Source organism: Eupeodes corollae, chromosome 3 (assembly GCF_945859685.1).
Source record: "Eupeodes corollae chromosome 3, idEupCoro1.1, whole genome shotgun sequence".
Classification (NCBI taxonomy): domain Eukaryota; kingdom Metazoa; phylum Arthropoda; class Insecta; order Diptera; family Syrphidae; genus Eupeodes; species Eupeodes corollae.
Window position 1 is genome coordinate 13317973 of NC_079149.1, and position 23409 is coordinate 13341381.

The 23409-nt window shown below is 34.4% G+C and overlaps 2 protein-coding genes across 6 annotated transcripts in view; one reads left to right on the forward strand and one right to left on the reverse strand.

Annotated features, from left to right (window-relative positions):
* LOC129949547 (protein lifeguard 1) overlaps positions 1–19224 on the reverse strand; it is a 33334-nt gene extending 14110 nt beyond the window's left edge. Inside the window, exons 1-3 of one of the 5 annotated variants that reach the window (XM_056061069.1) lie at positions 19038–19224; positions 12506–12593; positions 4730–4777 (exon numbers count right to left, since the gene is read on the reverse strand). In XM_056061069.1, the coding sequence (XP_055917044.1) occupies positions 4730–4777; positions 12506–12512 (55 nt within the window). In that variant the 5' untranslated portion in view covers positions 12513–12593; positions 19038–19224. Of the gene's footprint in view, positions 1–4729; positions 4778–12189; positions 12447–12505; positions 12594–19037 lie in introns of all 5 variants that reach the window. The other 4 variants (XM_056061071.1, XM_056061070.1, XM_056061072.1 and 1 more) reach the window with 4 other exon arrangements.
* The window catches only part of LOC129949546 (aspartate--tRNA ligase, cytoplasmic), a 121238-nt gene that overhangs the window by 94263 nt on the left and 3566 nt on the right, over positions 1–23409 (forward strand). The gene's annotated exons all lie outside the window — the stretch shown is intronic.

Genomic DNA, 23409 nt, shown 5'->3' on the forward strand with positions numbered 1-23409 from the left:
GGGCCATATCTTCCTAGATATAATGCAGTTGGGTAAGTTGCTCCACCTTCGGTTTGATTCAGTTTAATAGATAGAAAATATTTTACCCTTCATAGCACCAAGAGGAATGTTAACCATTTCCGCAAGTGAGTTGTAAGTAACTAAACTAATTTATTTTTTAACGTCGATTAATCGTCGAGCAGACACTCCACAAGCGACATTAAAACGTATTTTGGATCAAGAATTAAGTCTTAAGTATAAAGTTCATTGAATATAAGTACTCAACTTAAGCAACGCTTACAAGCAGAAATGTCACAATTGGGGCTCGGAAAATCAAAGAATGATTTGGCGAAAAGCATCTCCATATTCAACGTGTCAATTTTTGGTAGTTATCGGCCTGGCGATTGCTATGGGATTTGACCTTTATTATTCGAGAATGAGACCAGAGCAGCTATTGCGGTGAATTGATTGCGCATAAGCAACCAACAATATCAAATTGGTGGAAAAATGTTCTGGTCATGTTGTTTCTCAAGAAGGTGATCACAATTGAGTTCTTCAAACTTTGTACCTTTAGATTTTTTCTTTAGAGCCACGAAAAAGATTAGGTCTATGCTAATGGTTCAAAAGAAATTCCTTATCTTGTCTTTTTACAGCGAGATAAATATCCACTCTTAAAAAATTAAATAAACAAAAGCTCCTATTGCAAGACACTGTATTTGTTTGTAGAAAAAGGTTATTTGCACTTATTTGGAACATTCTTTTGGTTCAAAAATGAAATTAGCTCGCTGCCATTTTTGAGCATTGCAAGTTGCATTTTCATGATTTATAACTTGGATTAAAGCTTCGATTTTTGGTAATTTATCAATATCTCAAGTCACCGTGTTTCTAATTTCAATTTTCTACCGTACTAAGCACAGATTTCACAAGGTTAGGTACTCATGTCGAGAAATTAAAAAAAAAACAATCACGATTCTTTAAAACACATCTATAAAATAGAGACAAGGCCAAAATTGCGTTCCAGTATTAAAATTGGAAAAACACGACCGCTCCTTTTTTTCGAAAGGAATTGAGCGATAATACGATTCTTGTTTTTTAAATGTGGGTTATCCTAAATTCATTATTCTTCCCGTCCTGCTATATGGTACAAAAACATGGAATATGACAAAAGCCCCATGGATCGTTTCGAGAGAAAAGTGTTCCGTGTAATCTACGGTCTCGTGTGCATAGAAGATGTGTATAGGAGAAGATGAAACGACGAACTTTACGAGTTTTATCAGCGACGTAGACTTAGTCATAATAAAAGTAAAAATAAAGCTCCAACGCCAGAGAAGATTGGGTCACGTAGAACGCATGTAAAACCAATGCTCCGGCCCGGAGTCTTCGCAGTAGAGGAAGGCCGCGGATTAAGGTGCAACTTGAGACATCAAGCTAGGGAACGAGCTGGATGAAGAAGTGTAGTAGGTGAGGCCCTAGTTCACACAGGGCGTTAGTTTGTAAAACAAAATATTTGTAAAGAAATCTATAGCTTAGGACAATAAGTATTGATGAGAAGCTATTCATCCGATTTCTATTGATTAGCATCATTTAACTAGGATTTCTGAATTTTTGTTTAAATCTAACTTATTGTGACCAAACCAACGATTTAGCAATTTGGAAGGTCAATTGTGATTGGTTCTCCATGAACGGTTAGAAAGCGTAGCTTGTACATGTGGAGCGTACGGACATCGAAGCAGAAGAAGGTAACGCAACAAGTCGCGACTCACACAAATGGAGGAAGAGCCTAACCCCAAGTGCTGTACGTAACTCAAGACAGCTAGTTAGAGACAGAGCTGGCTGTAGAAAAATGTTGGTTTAGATTATAGACTATCCTGGATTGTAGTGAAGTAAGTAACCCGATATGGAGTCTATGGGTATGGAAATAGCTACGTTAATAATATACAATTAGGTATAGTTATGTTTCATATTTTTAAAGGTAACCGCACTGCTAACTTTTGTAGTGCCCGTGGCGTGATGGTTAGTAGCTTTCCTTTAACATCTTTTCATGTTGCAATGAATTGAAAATTATGTCTTTTCATGAAGTAGAGCTTCTTAAATAAGTCGAAGTCGTCAAAAAATTGCAAGTCTTACTTATTCTCCGCAAGACTTGAACATAGAAAATAGTTAAGAAGTATAAAATCAAAAGTAAAACCTTTTAAAGCAGTTGCACAACTAAATTCCGCACTCCTAATCAGGCTTTTTCCAATAAGAGGTTCAAAGAAGTTGTCATCTTTTGACATTCGAAAAATTAAAACTATGCCATAACTAAAAATAGAACTATACATGCTTCTACAACGCAATGAAATTGTTAAGATTCGCTCAAGAAATGGTGAATCATTTTGCAGCCACAATTAGCAAGACTAAAGCAATACTGGGTTCTTAACCATCAATGATCGGCAGTAATCGAACCGGTGGAAATATTTGAGCAGAGTTGGTGCTGTGAAGTATCTAAGCCGTTTGTCAAGAAAAATTGAGAATATTGCTCTTGAAGTCGCCCTCAGGCTTGGAGAAAACCCAGGATTGTCAATTCTTCGTCAAAATTTGGAATAAGGAGTTCCACAAACGCTACTACAACGTATTTTACATGAAAACTTATAGGTCTCAAGGCTTTTAATTAATATCTTCATTAACTGGGTCCTTGGAAAGCATTAAAATGATCGAAAAATGATCTTTAGTATAAAGGCCCGTTTTCAACATTTTGATTTTTTAGCTGGGAATATGCAAGAAAGTTAGTTAAAAAGCCTCTCGTTGCTTTGTTATGCAGGCGCTATGATTGTGATTAAATTGTGGCGCAACAGTCCGTCAATTCCTCGCAAAAGGCAGTACCCGTGAATTAAACTTTAGGGGGCACAGGCAGGGATCGACCCCAATACTTCTCGCATGACAATCCAACGCACTAACCATCATGCCACGGGTACTCCAATTGAATTTGATTGAATTGTTTACTTATTTGAAAATGAGTTTTGCTACCGAGCTTATGATTATTGATTTTGTTTGGTTCCGGAATTGGAAGGTAAGGAGGAGCTACTTGCCACAAAACAATAGTTATTTTGCAAGAATAACTTCTTGAACATTTTACTTATGTATATTCCTAGGGGAAGAAGTGATCTTTTAGAACTTGAGATCTAACACTTTTAGAATATTTCTTAAATACCACGAAATTCCATGATTCTTAAAGATAAGATTCCTGAAGCCACACGCATACGCAACCACAAATTAAGCAACAATCGACCGTAAGGTATCAGAACCCGAAAAAAACGATCGTTCGATTTTAAAGAAGGAAAGAAATTGAGCGATAAAGAATAGATAATATGCGATTCTTGTTTGTTAAATGTGGGTTATATTGAATTAAAGGGTTTTCCACCTTTTAAGTTCGCAAATAGTACACGATGTCACATAGAAAGGACCTACAACAGCAACGTCTCGGTCAAAACGTCACCATCGACAGACTTTAATGTGAGATAGTTAATGACTTTGTCTACCAGGGCTTCGCTATGAATGCAGAAAATAACATTAGCGCAGAGATCAAACAAAGAATTAATCTTGCTAACCGCTGTTTCTTTGGGCTAAGAGAGCAATTGAGTAGTAAAGACCTTTTTGGAGCAACTAAGTGTAAAAGACCCTAATAACCCCCGTCCTGCCATACGGTGCAGAAGCTTGGACTATGACAATAGCTGATGAAAGTACCTTGGGTCTTTGTGAGATTTACGGTCCCGTATGCATAGTAGGTGATTAGAGGAGAAGATGGAATGACGATTTGTACAGGGTATACAGCGCCGTAGACTTAACCAGAAGGATACAAGTCCAACGAGTGAAATGGATGGGTCACGTAGAGGACATGAAAATTAATGCTCCGACCCGGAAAATCTTGGAATCCACGCCCACAGAACAGCGCAGTAGAAGAAGTGACCTCACCGAACTTGTGCTGCGTAACTGTAAACACTTTACCAAGCATGTAAAACAAAATATTTGCAAGGGAATCTATAGTTTAAGACGTAAAGTATGAATTTAGATAGTAATCTGATTTCGATTGATGAGTGACATTGAACAAGAAGATTTGATTTCTTTTCAAACTTAACCCATTGTCAACTAGCCCCTAGAGTTGTCGGGAACGTTGCCTATTGGATTTTGTGATTATTCCCATAATTGATCAACCATATTTTCCCTTGCCCAGATTTAAAGAAAAAAGTTGCTGCAAAGAAGTTTTTTTCTGAACTTTGATCCAATTTATTCTGTTCGACAAAACACACTTGGACAACCACAGTTCGGGTCTAAAATAAACTCTAAAAAAGCTTGCTCTTCTATGAATCATTCCAATTATAAAAATAAAAAGATCTTCTGAAAAAATGATGACGTAAAACTTATTTCAAAGAAAAATAAAAGGTTACTTTGTATTAAAATCGACATGAATAAATAATTTTTTTATTGAACTATTGGCTCCACAAAAAAGTCTTTGTTTATTTTCGTCTGCAGTGGAATTTCATATGTTTATCATATCATATCACTCATCGCCCCGATTGCGCATACATTTGATATCATTTTCAATTACGTTATATTAAAAAAAATTAGGAAATGTTGTCTTTGTGATAGCTACTAAGACTAACTTGGTTATAAACAAAAGAAACCAAAATATTTACTAAAAGTTGCATCTAGCTGAAGTTAATGAATCTAGCTAACAAGTTTTTAATTGTTATCTCTATTGATTTCATTGTACCTTCATCAACTCTTTCATATCCACGTGTAACAAGAACATTTGGAAATTCTAAAATATAAACATATTCAAAAACATATGAAAATCATAAAAAACATACTTAGTCTGTTTTAATGCGTATATTATGAATTTCAAACCAAAAATACATAAAACAATATTTTGTCAAAAAAAACCTTGAATAGAAACTTCACACTTCATAAAAATAAATAAACCTTCTCGTCATATGAATGAATCACACTTTCGCTTTTAAAAATGTTTATTTTTTTTTAGTGTTCAATCTGATCAAACTTTAAATATTTAATTCTATTGAGTCATACGCACATACGTCAATATAAGACTTATTTGATCTCTCTAGTTCACTTAAACTGATAAGCTTAAACCGAAATCAAGAAGCTTATTTTCTCATTTTTTTTGTGGTGATTGTATGAAAAATAAGAGTGAAATATGAACTAATTTGTTCATTAGCTTAGTAGAGATAATAATTAGTTAATCAAAGTTAATTGCACAAATAAAAAATGTACAATTATATACGAATTTCATCACAAGAAGAAAGAACAGAGATTTGTTATCAAATCAGCATCGATCACTAAGTGTGAAAAAGTTTTTTTTTGAGAAAGTAAATAGGAAATAATGTGAGATGCTATGACAAGTCAAGTGTTAAGAGTGGTTTGAACGTAGAAACCTGTAATTAGTAATTAAACCATGGAATTAATTATGATTCGAGACTCGAACCTTGGACAACAATAAGTTGATTGAATTCAGTTGAGTGGCTCTTTCAAACAGTTGAGCCAGTCCAATTGTGTTGGGGATTCGCAAATTATAATAGGGGCTTTAACTTTTTTTTAGGTTAAAAGTGAGGTCCTAGAAATTAATCAAGTTGATCGAAGTCAAAATTTAAAAATTGAGTTAGGTTTCAATTGATTTTAAAAACTTTTCCAAATCATTCAATTCAAATCAATTAAACCTTAAAAGATGATAATTGTCCATTTTTTTATTTGGACTTTATTTCTAATCAAAGGGAAATGTAGACCCAAGATAGAAGATTTGTTGCCCTTTCTCCTGATTTTGATAGGAAAAATAAAAGTTATAAATGTTTATTCTCGTAGATACAAGTTAGATCAGTAAATCAAAAAGTAGACACCATTTGCCAGGGTTGTTGATAAAAATGTCTGTATGCCTACAATTCCCTCTAAGACACGAAAAGTTTGGATTTAAAACATCGTGTGCAGGCAAAAGAATTGTGCACCTTATTTTGAATAAAAATGCAATTTTTCAAAATGCGGTTAGCGAACTCTGAGTAACAACTTCCAAACAAAGGCTATTAAACAAAAAAAAACGAGATCAAAATTGATACACAAACGTCATAATAAGAATTAAGGTGGGTGAGTCAATCAACAGGTGGTGGAAACCTGAATGAACACAGTTTATGAATCGTCAGCGTTGATGTTTATTTGTTTAATATGCATTAAAAATCGGATTAAGATAGATTAACACAAAACGAATTCTATTTATAGCAAAACATTTTAGATTTTCGATGACTGGTGATTTTCAACCTCGCGTCACGTCAGTTCGTTTTTATGATATTTGTGTGTTTAAGTTTATCTTTTATGAGTATAATAATACGTTTCTATGTATAACAATAATATCCTAATAAATTTCTTGTTAAAAGGCCACTAACGGGGTATTAAATACCTTTATAATGATTAAACAGTGCAAGCAATTAGGAAATGAGGATAGGATTAAAAGGGAGAAATCGATGCACATTGGTTTTGAATGTCTGCACATTGTAATGGGTGGGAAATATTGAGTCAGGTAAAGCATTCCACTTTCGCGTAGTGCGGCTGAAAGAATCTCTGTATTTAATAATACGAAATTGCACTTAAGGGTAAAGTGATGGGCATTCGTAGTAGTACGGGTACGGGTATTGTTTAAGGCGAGAAACGAAACTTGCTATTTCGATAGAGCATTTTAGAGCTCCAGAGGACTCAAGTACGTTATTGGGGCTCCAGCACAAATATGAAAGTTATACTCAAGTTTAGGACGAATAAAAGCTTTGTAAATTATAGCCAGATTAGAAGGGGTAAAAAACTTCTTGAATCGTCTAAGAAAACCTAAACACTTAGCAGTATTTCACTCCACAACAAGTGGTTTGTGATGCACATATGTGCATACCTAGCACTTACATATAGTTGTTCAATCTCCTCGATGCAAGTACCACCTATGGATAGTGGCATTGGTGGAGGGTTACGCTTTTGAGAAAGTAAACAGCATTAAGTTTTCAAAGCATTAAATACTACACCATTGAACAATGCTGTTAAGATCAGAATTTAATGAGCTTATCATACGCTGCCGTTGGTAGTCCACATTCGAAGAACAAGAATAAGAATCAAAAAAACGAATATGAAAAGCATCTATTATTATAAACTTACAGACGTTCGCCGTAAGTACTTAACGTCCAATATGTCAACGCACTTGGATAAGAATTTGTTGGTCTAAAATTTGGTTTCAATGTTCTACAAACTTTTTTCTGATATTACAAAGGTTTAGTTTAAAAACGACGCCCAAAATGATAACACTCAAATAAAATAAATTGTATAGCACTCATAACAGAACTCATCTGGAGGTGTGTAAAATGCTTTATCTCGGTCTCAAATCAAAACCATTTTTAGAGATCTATCTCATTTCAGAAATGCTCATGTCAAAAAATAAATTTGACACTGAAAATTAGTTGTTACAGGAATCACAATGGTTGAACAAAACATCGAGAAAGTGTTGCTTTTCGGGTTCTTCGTTTGACTAATTAAATTTTAATGATGACCTTTTTGTATTGGGACAAACAATTGATTTGTGGACTTTTGAGACATATTGAAGAATATTGTTTTTTGTGAAAAAAGTGAATAAATATAAAGATGATTAGCAGCGTTGAATTGTGGATGATAATAAAACTAACAATTTCTTTGATAAAATTTACCTAGATTTTTTTTCATAGATTTGTGTTATACTTTCGGCTTAGCAAACACGCAGTTAAATATGTTTTAAGTCAGATAAGTTCAGGATTTCAAACGACTCAAAGTTCTGCAATTCCACTAATTTTAAAACTTGCTTGCGCACTACAATTTCTCGGATGTGGAAGTTAACAAAATAGTGAAGGAAACGACTTTGAGCTAGGTTTCTCCCAACCTACAGTTTCAGTAGTTTTAAGCGAAGATCTTAATTTGCTTGCAGCGATAATCTGAGCAGGCTTACCAGGGATAGTTGGATGTGTAGGCGGAACTCACATTGGTTTCATAGCTCCTGCTCAGTTACAACACCAATATTTAAATAGAAAGGTTTCTACAGCCTAAATGCGATGGTGGTATAGTACTTCAAAATTGAATCTTGATGTTTAGGTAAAACTTTTTCTTTTTAAGGCTTGTGACAGTAATGGAGTAAAAAGATTTATTGATGCTAGATATCCTGGTTCTAGACTCGTTTGTGTGGAATCAGAGTGCGTTAAAGGATTTGTTGGAAAGGTGGTGGATAAATGGAAAGCCGTCAAGATATCTTGGTATGTGAATCATACTCTTGTATTAGCACTTGTCGGGGGTCGCCTCCATTAGCTCCACCAACTTTGAGAACTGGGAGTTGTTGGTTCTTTTAACGCTATACCAATAATAGTTGTAATTATAATTTATTTGATAATTATTTAATTTGTTCTTAACTTTGTCGATTTTCACTAATTTTTTTTGTATGTCGCAACAAAAAATCTAGACAACTACTTCGAATTCAAAAAAGAAACTGTGATTTTTTCAAAGTCACCAAGAATTGCAGTTCGACATATTATGACAAATAGAGGCGAACATTCGCCAATTGTAATAGAACAACATTTTAATTCGCCAAATTTTTGAAGTTTAAGGCGAACGTCATGCGAAAAAGTCTCATTCGCTTAATATTCGTGATAATACCGCTCTTAATTATTATTTAAAAAAAATTAAGACAGAAGATTCGGCCAATACGATATACGAATACGAACAGCTTCATATCAGAATATCAGAGGTTTCATACTGATTTTGAGCTGTTGAGGTGTATTTAACAACAAAAAACTATTCGTATCTTTTGTTTGTAGTGTTCTCATAAATACTGCTTTCACTTGAGGAAGACAATTAGTGAGATAAGACAAACCTCTTGCATACCTAATTGAGATTTGTATCATTACATAGGTTTCATCTCACTATCAGGAGCTCATTATCATGAGAAAACGGATTCAGTATGTTGCCCATTTTTAAAAACGGAATGTCACATCCCCTAGAACATTTCTTACAAAAGTCTCAATTGAAAAGATTCCATTTTGACATTGAAAGACGAGTATTTTTCAAAGGAATTAATGGATGTGTGAATGTCATTAACAATGAGCTACAATCCAAATGGCCGGCTAACCCGGCTTCAATTCTTCACATCACCAAATTTGTCCATCAGCTAAAATTTTTCTACTTCCCGGCGAGAAGTTACTTTAAGATAACTCTAACTCTTCATCATTTTTGTAGTAAATTTTAACAATATCAAACCGTTTTTGAAGTGTGTAAAGTTCCATTGAGTTGAGTTTATGGCAAAGTTTCAGTTTCAGCTGCCAAAAGATGACAACTCGCCAAACAGGGTTATTCAAATTGAACCTTCTGTATTTTTGAATTTTTACATTACGGTAGAAATTTCGGCTTAATGGGAATTACTATGATAAATCAAAATCGAAAAAAAATAGCAAATTTCCAGACAGTTTGGGATTACTGAGGCAGTCATTTTTAAACTCTGGAAACATCAGATCTCACAAAACACGCGTTTCTGATTGATTATAATCTGAAAGAAAAAAAAGCACCACAAACAGCACTTTAAGCATATCAAAGTTTTTGACTGTTCGTATTAGTGAAATTCGTTTTAGTCCTCAATAAACTTATCGTTAGAATTTTTTCTTTCAGAAGAGAAATTGACACCAGAAGGAAACAAAAAGTTCGAATTGCGAAATAATTTAAACTACCATTGTGGGGGTAACTAAATAATGTTATTTGAAGCGACTCGATTTCAACAATTGAAACCACCTCAAATAACACCTCCAAGCCCGACTTCACCAAGCAGTTTGGCTCATAAGTTTATGGCCAGCTCAAGATGTATTCTATTTCAAAATTAATCAACTGCAATTTTTCAAACGATTTTGATAACTCTGAAACGTCATCAGTAATATTTTAGCTATGGGCATATACACACCAAAGGAACTAGCTTAGATGATATCCCTTGTACGTCTTTATCATACAAAAATTCAATGAAGGATGAGGCTTATGTAATCCTCTTCATCGGAGTTAATAAACAAAATTGTCGAATTGGACGAGTTGTCTCAAAAAATGGTGATTTGAAGTACTCTCCTTGTTCATCTGATTTAACTTTTTTTTACCAGCAGTTTTTGTTCTGTGAGGTAAAGATAAAAGATAAAAATATGCCTGTGAACCGAAGAATATTGACAAAGCCCAAATTAGACTTGAATTATCTGCGCAATAACGCCCAAAATATTGACCAATTTTATGCAGATTGCCCGTAAGAGTTGCTTTCTGTGTAACAAATGGGAGTGTCCATTCAATCCGCTTATATTCACAGCCCTATCGAAGTAACCGTCGGAACGGAACTTGTGCCGCAACGCATCCTTTTTTTTGGAGATTGAATTCCGGTTTGAGGTATCTGTCACCGGAAGAAATTTTACAGACATGAGACGACGCAATGCGATGGAAATAAATTTCAGGCAGAGATGTTCAAATTAACCGATATATCAAAAATACGATATATTTTCGATAATATTTTATAAAATAAATACAATAAGCGTTTTAAATCGTCAAAAAGTGGCAGAACGTTATTTATAAAAAGTAATTTTTTCCATTATAATGCGCTAGCATTTTTAAGACATATAATTAGACGCAACGATTTTTAAATCAAAACTATCGAATAAAGTCCCCTCCCTTTTTCAAACATATGTTTTTGTTTTCATTTGAACTGTCAAAGAAAAAGAATGAATTGAAAAAAAAAAAGTTTTTTTTCTGTAACAAGAAGTTGTCGGAGGACTTCGGAAAATTGTATTTGTATCTGTCAAGAATGAAACCAAACAAGTACTTCATCGCAAAAGCTTCGCATGCAAATTGCATGCCTTTAATTTTGTCGGAGAGAGTGTCAACTACCTTGAAGTAAAAAGTCTCCGATTCGGAGGAAATCGGAGAGAATTCCGCTCCAACGGTTACCTCGATAGGGCCGTCTATGTCTAGTTTGAAATAAATGACATAAAACATCATCAAACAAATCTTGTTCATTTCTGAAAATTGGAATGAAATATGGCGGAGATTTTAAAGGTTTAAATAGGACGCATTCAGATGGTGCATCCTGTGTGGTATTTACTTTCAAATGTAAACAAAACAAATGGCTTAATGTCAATTATCAAAATGACAAAAGGCATACATTAAATTTGAAAAAAGTTTTGAATTTTATTGAGTTTTAAAAAGTAATTTAACAAACTGCCTTCTTTTTCGATTTTAGTTTACTTTTGCTAATAAGAATAGCAAGAAATCGCTTCAGACGTAATTACTTTCGGTGTTTTTTTCAAGTTTTTCCTCAAACTATTAATTCGCTCAGAATTGTGAGTTTTCTAAACCAATATACAAATTAACACACAACTATCAAAATCTAGTAATTAATAATGGAAATGCTGATGGAAGTTCCTTTCACTAATCAACAATAAAACTCACATTAATGTAAATATTAATTACATTCTTCGACCTTGAATCGATACAAAATTACATACGTAATAAACAAGTTTTAACTCTCTTCTTGCTGATGGGTGATGGGGAAAACTGAGGGGTTTTTAAAACAATTATTATTATTCATTCAAACAAAACAAAAAAAAAACACAACAACATTCAATCCAGTTTAGTTTAGCTAGAATTTGGAAAATACGTTTTTAAATTCTATAAATAAACTTCTTTCAATTTGAAACCATCAATAAGTTTAAAAAGTGCAACTCACACGATTGTGAGTAAACAATAAAAAAGAAAAAACTAATTATTCTAAATATTTGTGCTGTGCCGTATGATTAGTATTTTATTTCATATTTTTACCACTCATTCGTCATAAAATACAAACTAGTGATCTTAGGTTTAGTACAACATGTGTTAATTTGTTTTTGTTTTACTAGAAGTAGAAGTAGAACTAAAACTAGAAAACATAAGTACAAGTTAAAAATCAATTTCTCATTAAGTTAATAACATGCAGCAGGCAGGCAGTTAGGAAGGATTACGTGTTAGATGTAGTGAACTTTGTTAGTACTGCTTTTCACTATTTTTATGGGTGTTAAGTTTGTGGTTGGTGGAAGTGTTTATTTTTATTAAGGGAAACAAAACCAAATCAAATAAAAATAATAAAACCCAAAATGAAAAAAATAAACTTCAGACTATAAGAACCTTGATAATATGGCGGAGCACCTCCTTGCCAGGACATTTTTGTGTAGGTATTTGGTTTTATTTGGTGCAGTTAAAGAGAAGAGAAGATTTATCCTTATTTATTTTCAATTGGTTTTTTTTCTTTCAAAAACTCTCTTTCTTAAAAAGAGTAATTTTTGTTCTTTTTTTTTTGGTGTGTGAAGTGAGGAAACGATGGAAGGACAAATTTAGATAATTTTTCAACACTTAGGTAGGTATGGTAGGTAGGTAGCTATTGACTGTGAAATATAAACAAAAAAATGCTTTCGTTTAGAAATGTCGTCATCGATTTACTTACCAGACATTGTGGGTTTTTGTTGTTTTTCTGTTTTTTGTTTTCCTGATTTAAAACCCAATTAATTTGTTTTTTTTTGTTCGATAAGTACCTGGAAATAAAAATAAAATAGCAATTATTGTATTATCGATGTTTTTATTTTGTTATCTAGTTACATACGTATTTAATTTTAAAAATTATTATACATATCGATAGATAGATAAATTTCATGTCATACATCATATTAATTGATTCAACACTTTTGAATTATTAATAGCTCACATTAAGTTGACTATCGTTAGAATTCAATTTTCTAATTAATTTTGGAGGAAAAAGCCAACTATTCAAACAAAACTATACGAGTCAAGAAAGGTATCCACATTTAAAGATATAAAAAGATGTTTGGTAGGTGCATATCTCTCTTTTAACTAACGAGCGCGCCTCATAGGGTTTTTCAGTACCCTTTTTATGCCAAAGAAACTGATGAAGCAATAGAAACGAAAATAAATATTATTAATGTTTTAAGGCAGTCTACATTCTCGAAGTACGGCTTAAGAACGAATCTCTGTACTTTACAATACGAAGTTGGGTTGAAGAGAAAACTGATGCACATTTTTAGAAGCGGGAGTATTACGGTTTTGTCCGTTAAAATAGCGACAAATAGGAGTGAGGTAAGAAACTTTGCAACGATGTTCGAGTTGCGTAAATGAGTCAATGACGATATTGTCTCCAAACATTTTTAAAGCTCTTCTTTCAATACTACCCAAGAGGCTTTAAATAAGTTTGTGCAGCACCAGCCCAGAGATGCGAGTTATAATGAGTTTTGGACGAACATAGGTTTTGTAAATTGTAGCCACATCAGAAAGAGAGATAAATATCTTGCATCGTCTCAGAATTTTTGGCGACATCGAGTATGTGATCGTTACACAAGAGGAGATTGCTGATGCACATACCGCGAATATCAAGATGTTCAATTTCATTGATGCAAGTGTCACTTTTAAATAGTGGCTAAAGGGGTATATCTCACTTTAGCGATAGAAAACGGCATTGGGGTTTTTAAAGCATTAGATTCTAAACGGTTTCTTATTCTCCATTGTACAATGCTATACACTTACATTTCGTTGCTGCTCCACCTCCGTAGACGAGGAATGTAAGTCTTAAAACGAATATGAAAAGCGATCGTCAGCGAAATTATTAATTGGATTAGAAGTTGAGGTCTGGATATCATTAACAAAAATGGGAAAGTGTTGGAGATAAAACAGAACCCTGGGGCACACCAAAGGCACACATTTTGGATAATAGGTTCTGATGCCAAACCCTATCAAATGCTTTTGAAATATTAAGCGTAATAATTTTAATTTCTCCAAAATGATGTATAGATTTTTTCCAGTCACCGGAAAAATAAACCATCAGATCACCAGATGGACTGATACCATTTTCCATCCGCTCGGAACGAGACCGTAGGAGTAGGATAAAGGTAAAATCTTTCGCAATGATTTTGTCAGTGTTGAAGAGCATATCTTAAGAACAATAGCAATAACAATAAATTGGTCCCAGAAAATCATTAACGCTCTCAAGGACCGACTTGCCATACATAACACTCTCTGGCAGTGTTGAATTTTTGGAGGAATACCTGCCAAAAAGTATGGCTTTTTCTAAAAAGCTAACAAATGGAGTGTCATTGATAACGAGCGTAGGAATCAAGGAAGACGAAGAATTCCTCATGTTTTTTACGAATGAGCATCAATTTGTACTGCCTTTGGGAAGTGGCAGAATTTTATGGGCGTTGCAGGTCTTATTCTAGATCTCCTAACGTTGAATTGGCTTTATACATGTTAGCCCTAATCACATTTTTGCAGCTTAAATCAAATTTTTAACCTTATTTACGATTTAAGTGCTTATTTAAAAAAAAAACTTGTGATCATATCTGCACTGGAGGCAACGCGCTATCGAGGAAGCATAGTGACCTGTTTAAAGATCCTAAAATAGTTGTTGAGGCCGTCCCAGTAAGCTTTCTCGCATTGCCAAACGGATCTCTTATTAGCTCTATTTTAACCTGGACGGATATGGAAAAAGAAATTAGCAGCTTTTTTAGCTCTTTCCTGAATGTTAGGTTTCCAAATTAATTTTTTGTCTAAAATCAGATCAAGATATTTGGATTCATTGGTAAAAATTAGTGGTACACCTTTTTATTGAAGGAGGTACAATTACTGGGATCTTGTATTTAAGTGTAAAAAGGGCGAGGTCTGTTTTTTGAGGATTAATACTAAGTCCGCAGTGATCAGTCCATCTAGTGAGCATATTGAGTGCGTTTGAGACCTTTTCGTACAAAAATTCCCCATCTTAGAGTTGATTATCCTGCTTTTTAGCATAAGATTCAACGTTTAGGATCGTCATAGCAGAAGTAAAAGCGGATGTGTCAACGTTGTTGAAATATCCAGGAAGCCCACCATGGTATATTCCTTTTGTTTTAGAGAGTATTCGATAGTTCTTACCAGAGTGTGCAAGGCTGTTTCTACCGATTTCCCTTTGCAGTAAGCATGCTGAGGCATCGATAGTCTCTTATCAATGCTATTACGTACATGGATATCAATCAATCGTTCCAGAGTTTTGAGAATGAATGATGATAGGCTAATTGGTCTTAGATCTTTAGGGTTGACATGCGAGCATTTGCCCGCCTTTGGAATGAAAACTACCTTTATTCTCTCCATCGCTGAGGTGAATGATGGTATATTGTAGCTCAGCTGGTACGATTTGATCTGAACCTGGAGACTTATAAGGTTCGAAACTATTCAGTCAATTTTTTTTGTGTAACAAGACCTTGAGGAAAAGTTAAGTTAATAACCGACCCAGGACGGTTTGTTGTATTAACGGATTTGGAGCTATCTGTGAAGTGGGTGTCTAGTAGCGGGTTTAGCGTTGCAAAAGTTAGTCCATGTACCATCTGAGTTTTTAAGATAACTAGGCATGGTTGGATTTGTCGAGAGAATCTTCCTTATCATTGATGCCTACTAGGATTCTTCTATTGAGCTACAGAAGGATCTCCATGAGGATCGTTTGGCTGTTCTCAATTCTTGTTTATACTTTTTGAGAGATTCCTTATAGGAGACCCAATCTTGGGGTGTCTAGTCTTTTTTGCGCACACACTTCTACGGGTCTGTCTGAAGCCAAGTATGTACAAGCCAAGAAGAATTGTATGCGTTGAAATAACGATTTCAGGGCGATAATACGGAGAAACGATGGAATCAAACAGGGCTTACAATTCACGAGAAGTTGATACACTATCTAGATTTCAACTTATTTTTTTTAACGCATTTTTATTTAAAACACAAAGTGATTTACCATGTCAAAACTTTTTCGAAAATATATACTAAAATTAGAAAAATAAGTTTTCTCCATTCAGGCCAGCTTTTATATTTCCTATTATTTTAGTAACTGCCGTTATGCAGGAGATTAAACAAAAAACTGATTGTATTTCGACTCAAAGGTTCTTGTCATAGTTTTGCATAATGCGTTCACAGGCCTGACAAAAAAAAACAAAAGAAGTGCAGGGTCCGGCAGCGAGGTATGAATGATTTGAAACACAGAGACTATACCGAAATCAGTATTGTCCGCCACAGTCGTTTGCATAATTATGCTGAATAGCTCTCACAGAACTGGATATTTGAGATGTGGAACTGCGCGTGGTTAAAGTGGCTGTCCAAGATGGAAACGGACACACTTAGCCCAGTTTAATGGCCTATTGTGATACCACATGAATCTTGATGCTTCCTCCTAAGCTCAATGGAACCAATTTGAATCTATTACGAAACGTGAGAGGCTGATTACGCTTTTGCGTTTTAGAGCCAGAGAAGGGCATGTACAGAGAAGAATTGTTTCCTCCTCTTCCCCGTCCATACAGCTTCTGCAAAAGTCATTTGAGAATACGCCTAGTCGCATGGCGTACTTTTCTATTAAACAGTGTCCGGTTATGACACCTATTATCGAGCTTATATGCGATCTGCTTAGAGTATAGCAAGCACCTTGAAAGCTTTAAATCTATAGTGTTGGCCAGATGTTTTTTGTGACTTGAACACGTGGTGATGTTGTTCTACCTGGTGTTTGCCTTCTTCATAGCGTCTTGCATTAGCAACAGTTTACAAGTAACGATTGGTATGCCAATATGAGTCAAACGTGGTAAGATAGGCTGCACTTTACCGTTCCTGGCAAGTTCATCTGCCTTACAGTTACCTGAAATGTCTCGATGGCCCGGCATCCAGCAAAGGTGAATATTAAACTGTTGTGCCATCTCCATTAAAGATGATCGATAGTTAGGGACTGTTATAGAGTCTGTAGAAAGAGCCCAGAGATTTGATAGCGGCCTGGATATCTGAGAAAATACGGATATCAGATGTCGATATCACGTTTTCTTTAAGCGAGGACAAGACTTTTTTTAACTGGAACATTCCCTGGACGTCCGATTTAATTAATTAATTATTAATCGATCAACGGGTTTATGATAACTTTTTATGTAGCTATTTCAAAGCAACAGTATTTATTTATTTTGATGGAATTAGCTTACACAATAAGATACAATATCTTTTAAGATAGCGCAAGTTTCAGTATTAACATACTATTTAAAAATGTTCATGATCTTAAGTCAAAAAAAAAACTGATTAACATTACCAAAAAAGATTCAAAAACTAATAAAAAAAAACGAAATGAAAAATTACTTTATGATAAATTAAATGAAAAAGAAAGAATAGTTGCATTTAACAATAGCAAGGTAATAAAATTAGTTAAATATAATCGAAAAAGTTTATCATCGAGAGTTTCCAAAGTATTGTCTTAGTCTCTCGTCTTGAACCGAGTGCTGCATCCAATCATTTTTATGGTCAGAGGGAGGGAATTCCACAATCGAACCGGGTGTATACAAAATTGACGACTAGAAACAAGGTAAGAATAGCGGAATGGAGTCAAATCATAACTTCTAGTTGAACGAGGAAATTGAATTTTTTTTATAAAGATATTGTGGTTTTTTTGTTTGCAGAATACTATGAAGCATTAATAAAGTCCTTCAAGAAAATACATTTTGTGTTTTGGTGAAAAAATTAGTGTGTAAGAATGTTTTAAAATTTTCCACCTCTTAACGAAACTGCGAGTTCTCATCAATTGATCCGCTCAAAGCAATGAAATCAAAACCAAGGAGTCCATTTAAATTATGTACTTGGGAATAAACCAAAAATCAATTTTATATTTCACAACGTGGCAATTTTGTTTATCGTCCCTTTTCTATAATTTTTATTAAACTAGTCATCATAAAGCGTTTACCTCAAGAATAAAACCTGGGGTGTAAGCAAACCTAGTTCCATTTAAAAAAGGATCCTATGTAGGTTAGCTAGCCATTTACTTCATACTCATAACTTAAAACATTGTAAAACAAACAAAACTATTTCACAGGAATTAAATTCCTACCTACCAACCACTTCACTAAACCGATTTTCACAAATTTACTTATTTTGGAAGTTTAGTTTGAAGGTCATCTTTACACAGAGAGTGGGTTAATGCTCCCACATCTACACAAAATCGTTAAATTGTAGCTTTTTTACGCAAACTTAAATTGAAAAAACAACAAACACTTACCTATAAATAGATATGTATATGCTTTGTCGACAAAAAGAAACCAAGTGTGTTGTCACTTCGTAATCAACAATCGTATTCCTACTAAATCTAGTTGAGAAATAAATGTTTATATTTTATCTACTTAATGCAGAATAGGCAGGTACCTACTTTAGTCATAGATAAGATAACACAGGAAGAAAAATAAAACACGATAAGTATCAAGAACATTTATTTTAAGAGGTGGTTTTTTTACTTGAAATCATAATTTTCATTTGCTAAATTTACTCCCAAAAGGGGTTTGAGGAACAAGCGACAAAAAATTCGACTAATTCCCCGTCAAGAAACTTGACTCACAAAATACCTCTGTGTGATTGCGTAAAGAACTTTAATCCCAATGTAAACAAATCATTAATCAATCCAAGAAAATAGCTACAAAACAAAAGAGTAAATAAATCTACATACTAAAACATGTAGGTCAACATTCTAAGCAGAGAACCAGATTTTGCAAGGCCCAGCATTTATCAGACTTCCATTTGTTTTGAAAATACAAAATATGATGATGACCTACGACTACACTACGATACAACAACTAGAAGAGTAGAAAATCCCCTAAATGACTCATTTTCCTATTCCGGTCGTCGATTGACTCGCGACGACACATCAAGACCATAATACTAAGTCCAAACGAAACCCCCAGCACCACTCGGGGAACCTTCGGTTCGGAACTCTTTTTCTAATTTGAAAATTTCATGAGAAAACACATAATTGCGTCGCTCGTCGTTCGGTAGTCTCGTCGTCGTTTGGTCTTTTCCGTCGTCACAACTCGACAAGTCCAATTATAAAAATTACAACAATAAAAAAACATTAAAAATTAAAATCAATATAAACTTTCTTCTTAACACTTGATGCACTTTTTCCACTAATTTTTCTGGAATAAGACAATTGCACGACTTACCTTTTTATAAAGTTTGTTTGTAAGTTTGTTTTTTAAGATATTTAAAATTTCACAATATTTTTAGAACAATAATAAACTTTCGCTGCGTTGTGTTTGTTTTTATTTTGGTGTGATTTCAATTTAATTAACTCTTTTTTTTATATTTCTTCAGAAACGACGAATCGTCTGACTCTTTCAAAATCTTGAAATGTATTAATTTTTTCTCGTTTCTCCGCTTCAATAAAAGTGCAGTTGAATGTATCTTTCGAAATTCGATGTTATGTTCGAAAAAATGACGTTTCTAGAACAAAAAGTTCAGCAGTTTAGTAGCCTACTTTATACCCCGTTTGCATAAGGTAGTACTGCTATTGAGAGACAAATATTTTTTTTTTGTTGTCAACTTGACCTTAATTTCAAACTAAGTGCTGGAATCCTTAAGGCTAGATTCTCAATTGGACGTGATGATGAAAATCAAAATATGTAGATCAAAAACTTACAAATTTCATTCATTTGTTTTTCTTTTCCTTATGTTTTTTCACTTTCCAAAAATTGTGTGTCTCTTTTCTTTCACACTTCCTTACCATAGAAACACATAAAATAGCCAACTACCTGTCAAAATAAAAACTATTGTTTAACCAGGATCACAAATTGTTTTTGTATTACGAGTGAAAAGATGGCCTATATGAATCATTTTTGTTAATAAAACGCTGCTATTGGCTACAAGTTTTGTTAACAGCTGTCACTTTTGAAGTGTTCATTTGTTGAAGCTTAAAAAATAAAAACCACACCATTAAAAAGTGGAACACTTTTCAACAAAACACTGAAATTGGTACAATTGCCTACACACATTTTAAAAAAAATTTACAGTCACAGTTCTCGAAAGTAAAGCACATCGGGTCATCTTTTACTTGGACGCCTTTTTTGGCAACACTGCAACTGGTGGAAACATTTAATGTATTGGAAACAGTGAATGATATGAAGAATCTAATAGACCATATTTGTCACTAAAAAAAAAACTGAATATTTTTACTGTAGCCCTTCGTGTTGACAAAAACGTAGGTTTGTCAATTCATTGTTGATTTTAAAAACGTCATAAGACCGTGTTTTGCAAGAAGATTCAGGGTCTCGGTTCAAAGTTTAGCTACTTGAGTGAATAAATAAGATAACCGACAGTTAATTGAATCAAAAGCAAAGATATTCGTAATTTTCCTTTTCAATGAAAATGGCTATTCTTTTCGACACCTTAGATGATGAATTCGATGATACCTTTGTCCGTGTTATGGAGCCTTCGCGAAATCGTGTATTCCAAATTACTTTCGAGCGCGTTTCAGTTTAAAGAAAGAAGCAGTGAAATATGTATTATCTTTAATACAGTATGAAATTTCATTTCATTGAGAATTTGAAATAGGAAATCACATATATTATTATATATCGGTCTATTTTTAGCCCTGAGGTACTATGCGACTGGTTGCTTTCTGACTGTGAATTCTAAGGATTAAGTAAAGCATTTTCAAACCGTATTATCACCATCGTTTCACAGGCGATTGCAAATTTACGCTCAGTGTTCATAAAATAAAAATAGAGTTTTGAGTACCACAATTCGCTAAAGATAGGATTTAACTGGTGAGTAATTTAAGTGGTGCGTAACTGCTCCAAACTTTACTTTTATATTGTGAAACAGACCCATAAGACAGACCCTAACGGCTACAATCGCCAGAGATCGCCAAATCCTTTTCCAACCGAGTTACAAGTAACCTCTTTCGAAGCTCTCTGCCACCAACACAATGTATCGAAAACCAGTGGCAATATTGAAAAGATGCAATCAGAGAAGCCGCCTCTGACGTGCTGGGTTTCAAACAGCCACCAACAAGGAACCCCTGGTTTGATGAGGAATGTCGGCAGGCAAATGCAGCCAAACAACAGGCTCATGAGCTCTATGAGCAGAAGAGGCGAGAGGAACGCTGACTTCTCAGAAGGAAAAATAGAGGGCATGAGAAGCGTGCGGTCGAAGATGTTGAGAGGTTTAAAAGCATGAATGAAGTTCAAAAGTTTTATGAACAGTTGAAACGAAATTCACATTTACATAAATCCAGAACCGAAGAATCTTCTCTGCCTATGTGAACATCTAAAGCCTATCGTCAACAACCTGATAGTTCCTTATCAGTGTGGTTTTCGACCAGGAAAGTCCACGATTGATCAAATATTAACATTACGGCAGATCCTCAAAAAAACCAAGAACACCAAATCGACATCCCACAATCTTTTAATCGATTTCAAGGTCGCATGTGAAAGCATCTACAGGGACGAGCTATGTCTAGTTTTGGCGTCCCTGCCAAACTAATCCGTTTGTGAGAATTCACGCTGCTCCATAAAGGTTGGAAACAACTTAACAGAACCTTTCGATGTCAAAAAGGGTTTTAGACAAGGTGATGCGCTGTCATGTCATTTTTTTAACATCGTGCTTGAAAGAATAGTGCAGAGCTCACACGTCAACACTAGAGGCACTATCTTTCAAAAGTCTGTCCAATTACTGGCATATGCTGATGACATTGACATAATCGGAAGAACTCAGCGTGATGTCAATGGGGCTTTTGTGAGTATTGAGGCAGAGGCGGCAAAAATGGGTTTACGGGTAATGACAGCAAACCAAATTACATGCTGTCGTCAAGAAAGGACATACAACACCTACGTCTTGGTCAAAACGTCACAATCGACAGACGTAGCTTTGAGGTAGTCAAGGACTTCGTCTACCTAGGCTCCGCTGTAAATGCAGAAAACAACACCAGCGCTGAGATCAAACGCAAAATAACTCTTGCTAACCACTGTTTCTTTGGACTAAGGAAGCAATTGAGTGGTAAAGTCCTCTCCCGAGTAACCAAAGTGTTGCTATATAAGACCCTTATCATCCCCGTCCTGCTATACGGTGCAGAAGCATGGACCATGACAAAAGCGGATGAAAGCACCTTGGTTCGCTTCGAGAGAAAAGTTCTTCGTGTGGAGGGAGTGGAGGAGAAGATGGAATGACGAGCTGTACGGGCTGTACAGCGACAGGAGGGTAAAAGTCCAACGAGTAAGATGGCTGGGTCACGTAGAGCGCATGGAAACCAATGCCAAGGTCCGGAAAGTCTTCGAATCCACACCCACAGGACAGCGCAGTTGGGGAAAACCGCGGATCAGGTGGAGCGCACAAGTGGAAGGTGACCTCACCCAACTTGGAGCGCGAAACTGGAGACATCTAGCTAGGGACCGAGCTAGATGGAGAAGTTTGTTGGGTGAGGCCCTAGTTCACACAGGACTGTAGCGCCACCTTAAGTAAGTAAGTAATCAGAAGACAACAATCACAACAAATCTCAACTCTTGTGACTTGGAAATTATTTGTTGCGTGTGCTGTCAAAATGAAAATGCAAACCATGCAGTTTAATTTAATTGTCCGTTTATAGTTGAGTTTCCCAACAATAAAATTTAAGTGGATGTTAGCCCTTAATCTAACTATTCAAATGTTTATTGGTATGGCAAAATGTTCAAACCCCCGTTAAATATTTAAGTGAGCTTTAATTTTGATTATTGGTAAAGCCCGCTAACAACTTGAAACCATTATATTCCAAAATGAATATACCTATGGTAAACTGGGGCACATTCGGCAATTTTTTTTCACTAGCCTATAACTTCGTTGTTTATGCTTCGAATATATTGTTTTTTGCTTAACAGGTGGTTTCAATATTAAACTTTAGTTTTACGAAGAAAAAGATTTTATTTTACTTACCAAAACGTAAGAATAACGTTTTTAAAAATTCAACCCTGTTTAATGAAAGTGCCCCGGGCCGGGGCAGTTTCGTCATTCAATGGGGAACATTCAGCATTGAAAAAAAGTATTAAGAATTCGTGAAAATTATGTTCGAAACGTATTTATATTTCCTTAAAATAACAATATAAACAAAACAAAAGGTTATATTATGAAACTTAAAAAATTTATAGTTAAAAAAATATTTTTCTTCAATTTAAAACTAAAAAATAAAATATATAACATCACATGTATAGGAACTCAAATATAATTTCAAATTATTTGATTTTTTAATTCAATTAAAAACAAAACAACAAAAAAAACATCATGTCGTCATACTAAAAACAAAAACAACTTTGGGTAAACATAAGCAAAAAAATAAAAAGTAAAGCTATAATATCTTAAGAATTCAAGTTATCTCAATGAAAAAACAACAAACAAAAACTACTTGTTACATAATTTACGAACATAAATAAATTAAAAAAAAAATAAAATAAAAACATCACATAATATACGAACATACATAAATAAATAAATAAACTCAAAACAGACTTCAGTTCAATTTACAAAAAAAAAAAAATAAAATAAGAACATCAACGAAATTGTTGTCAA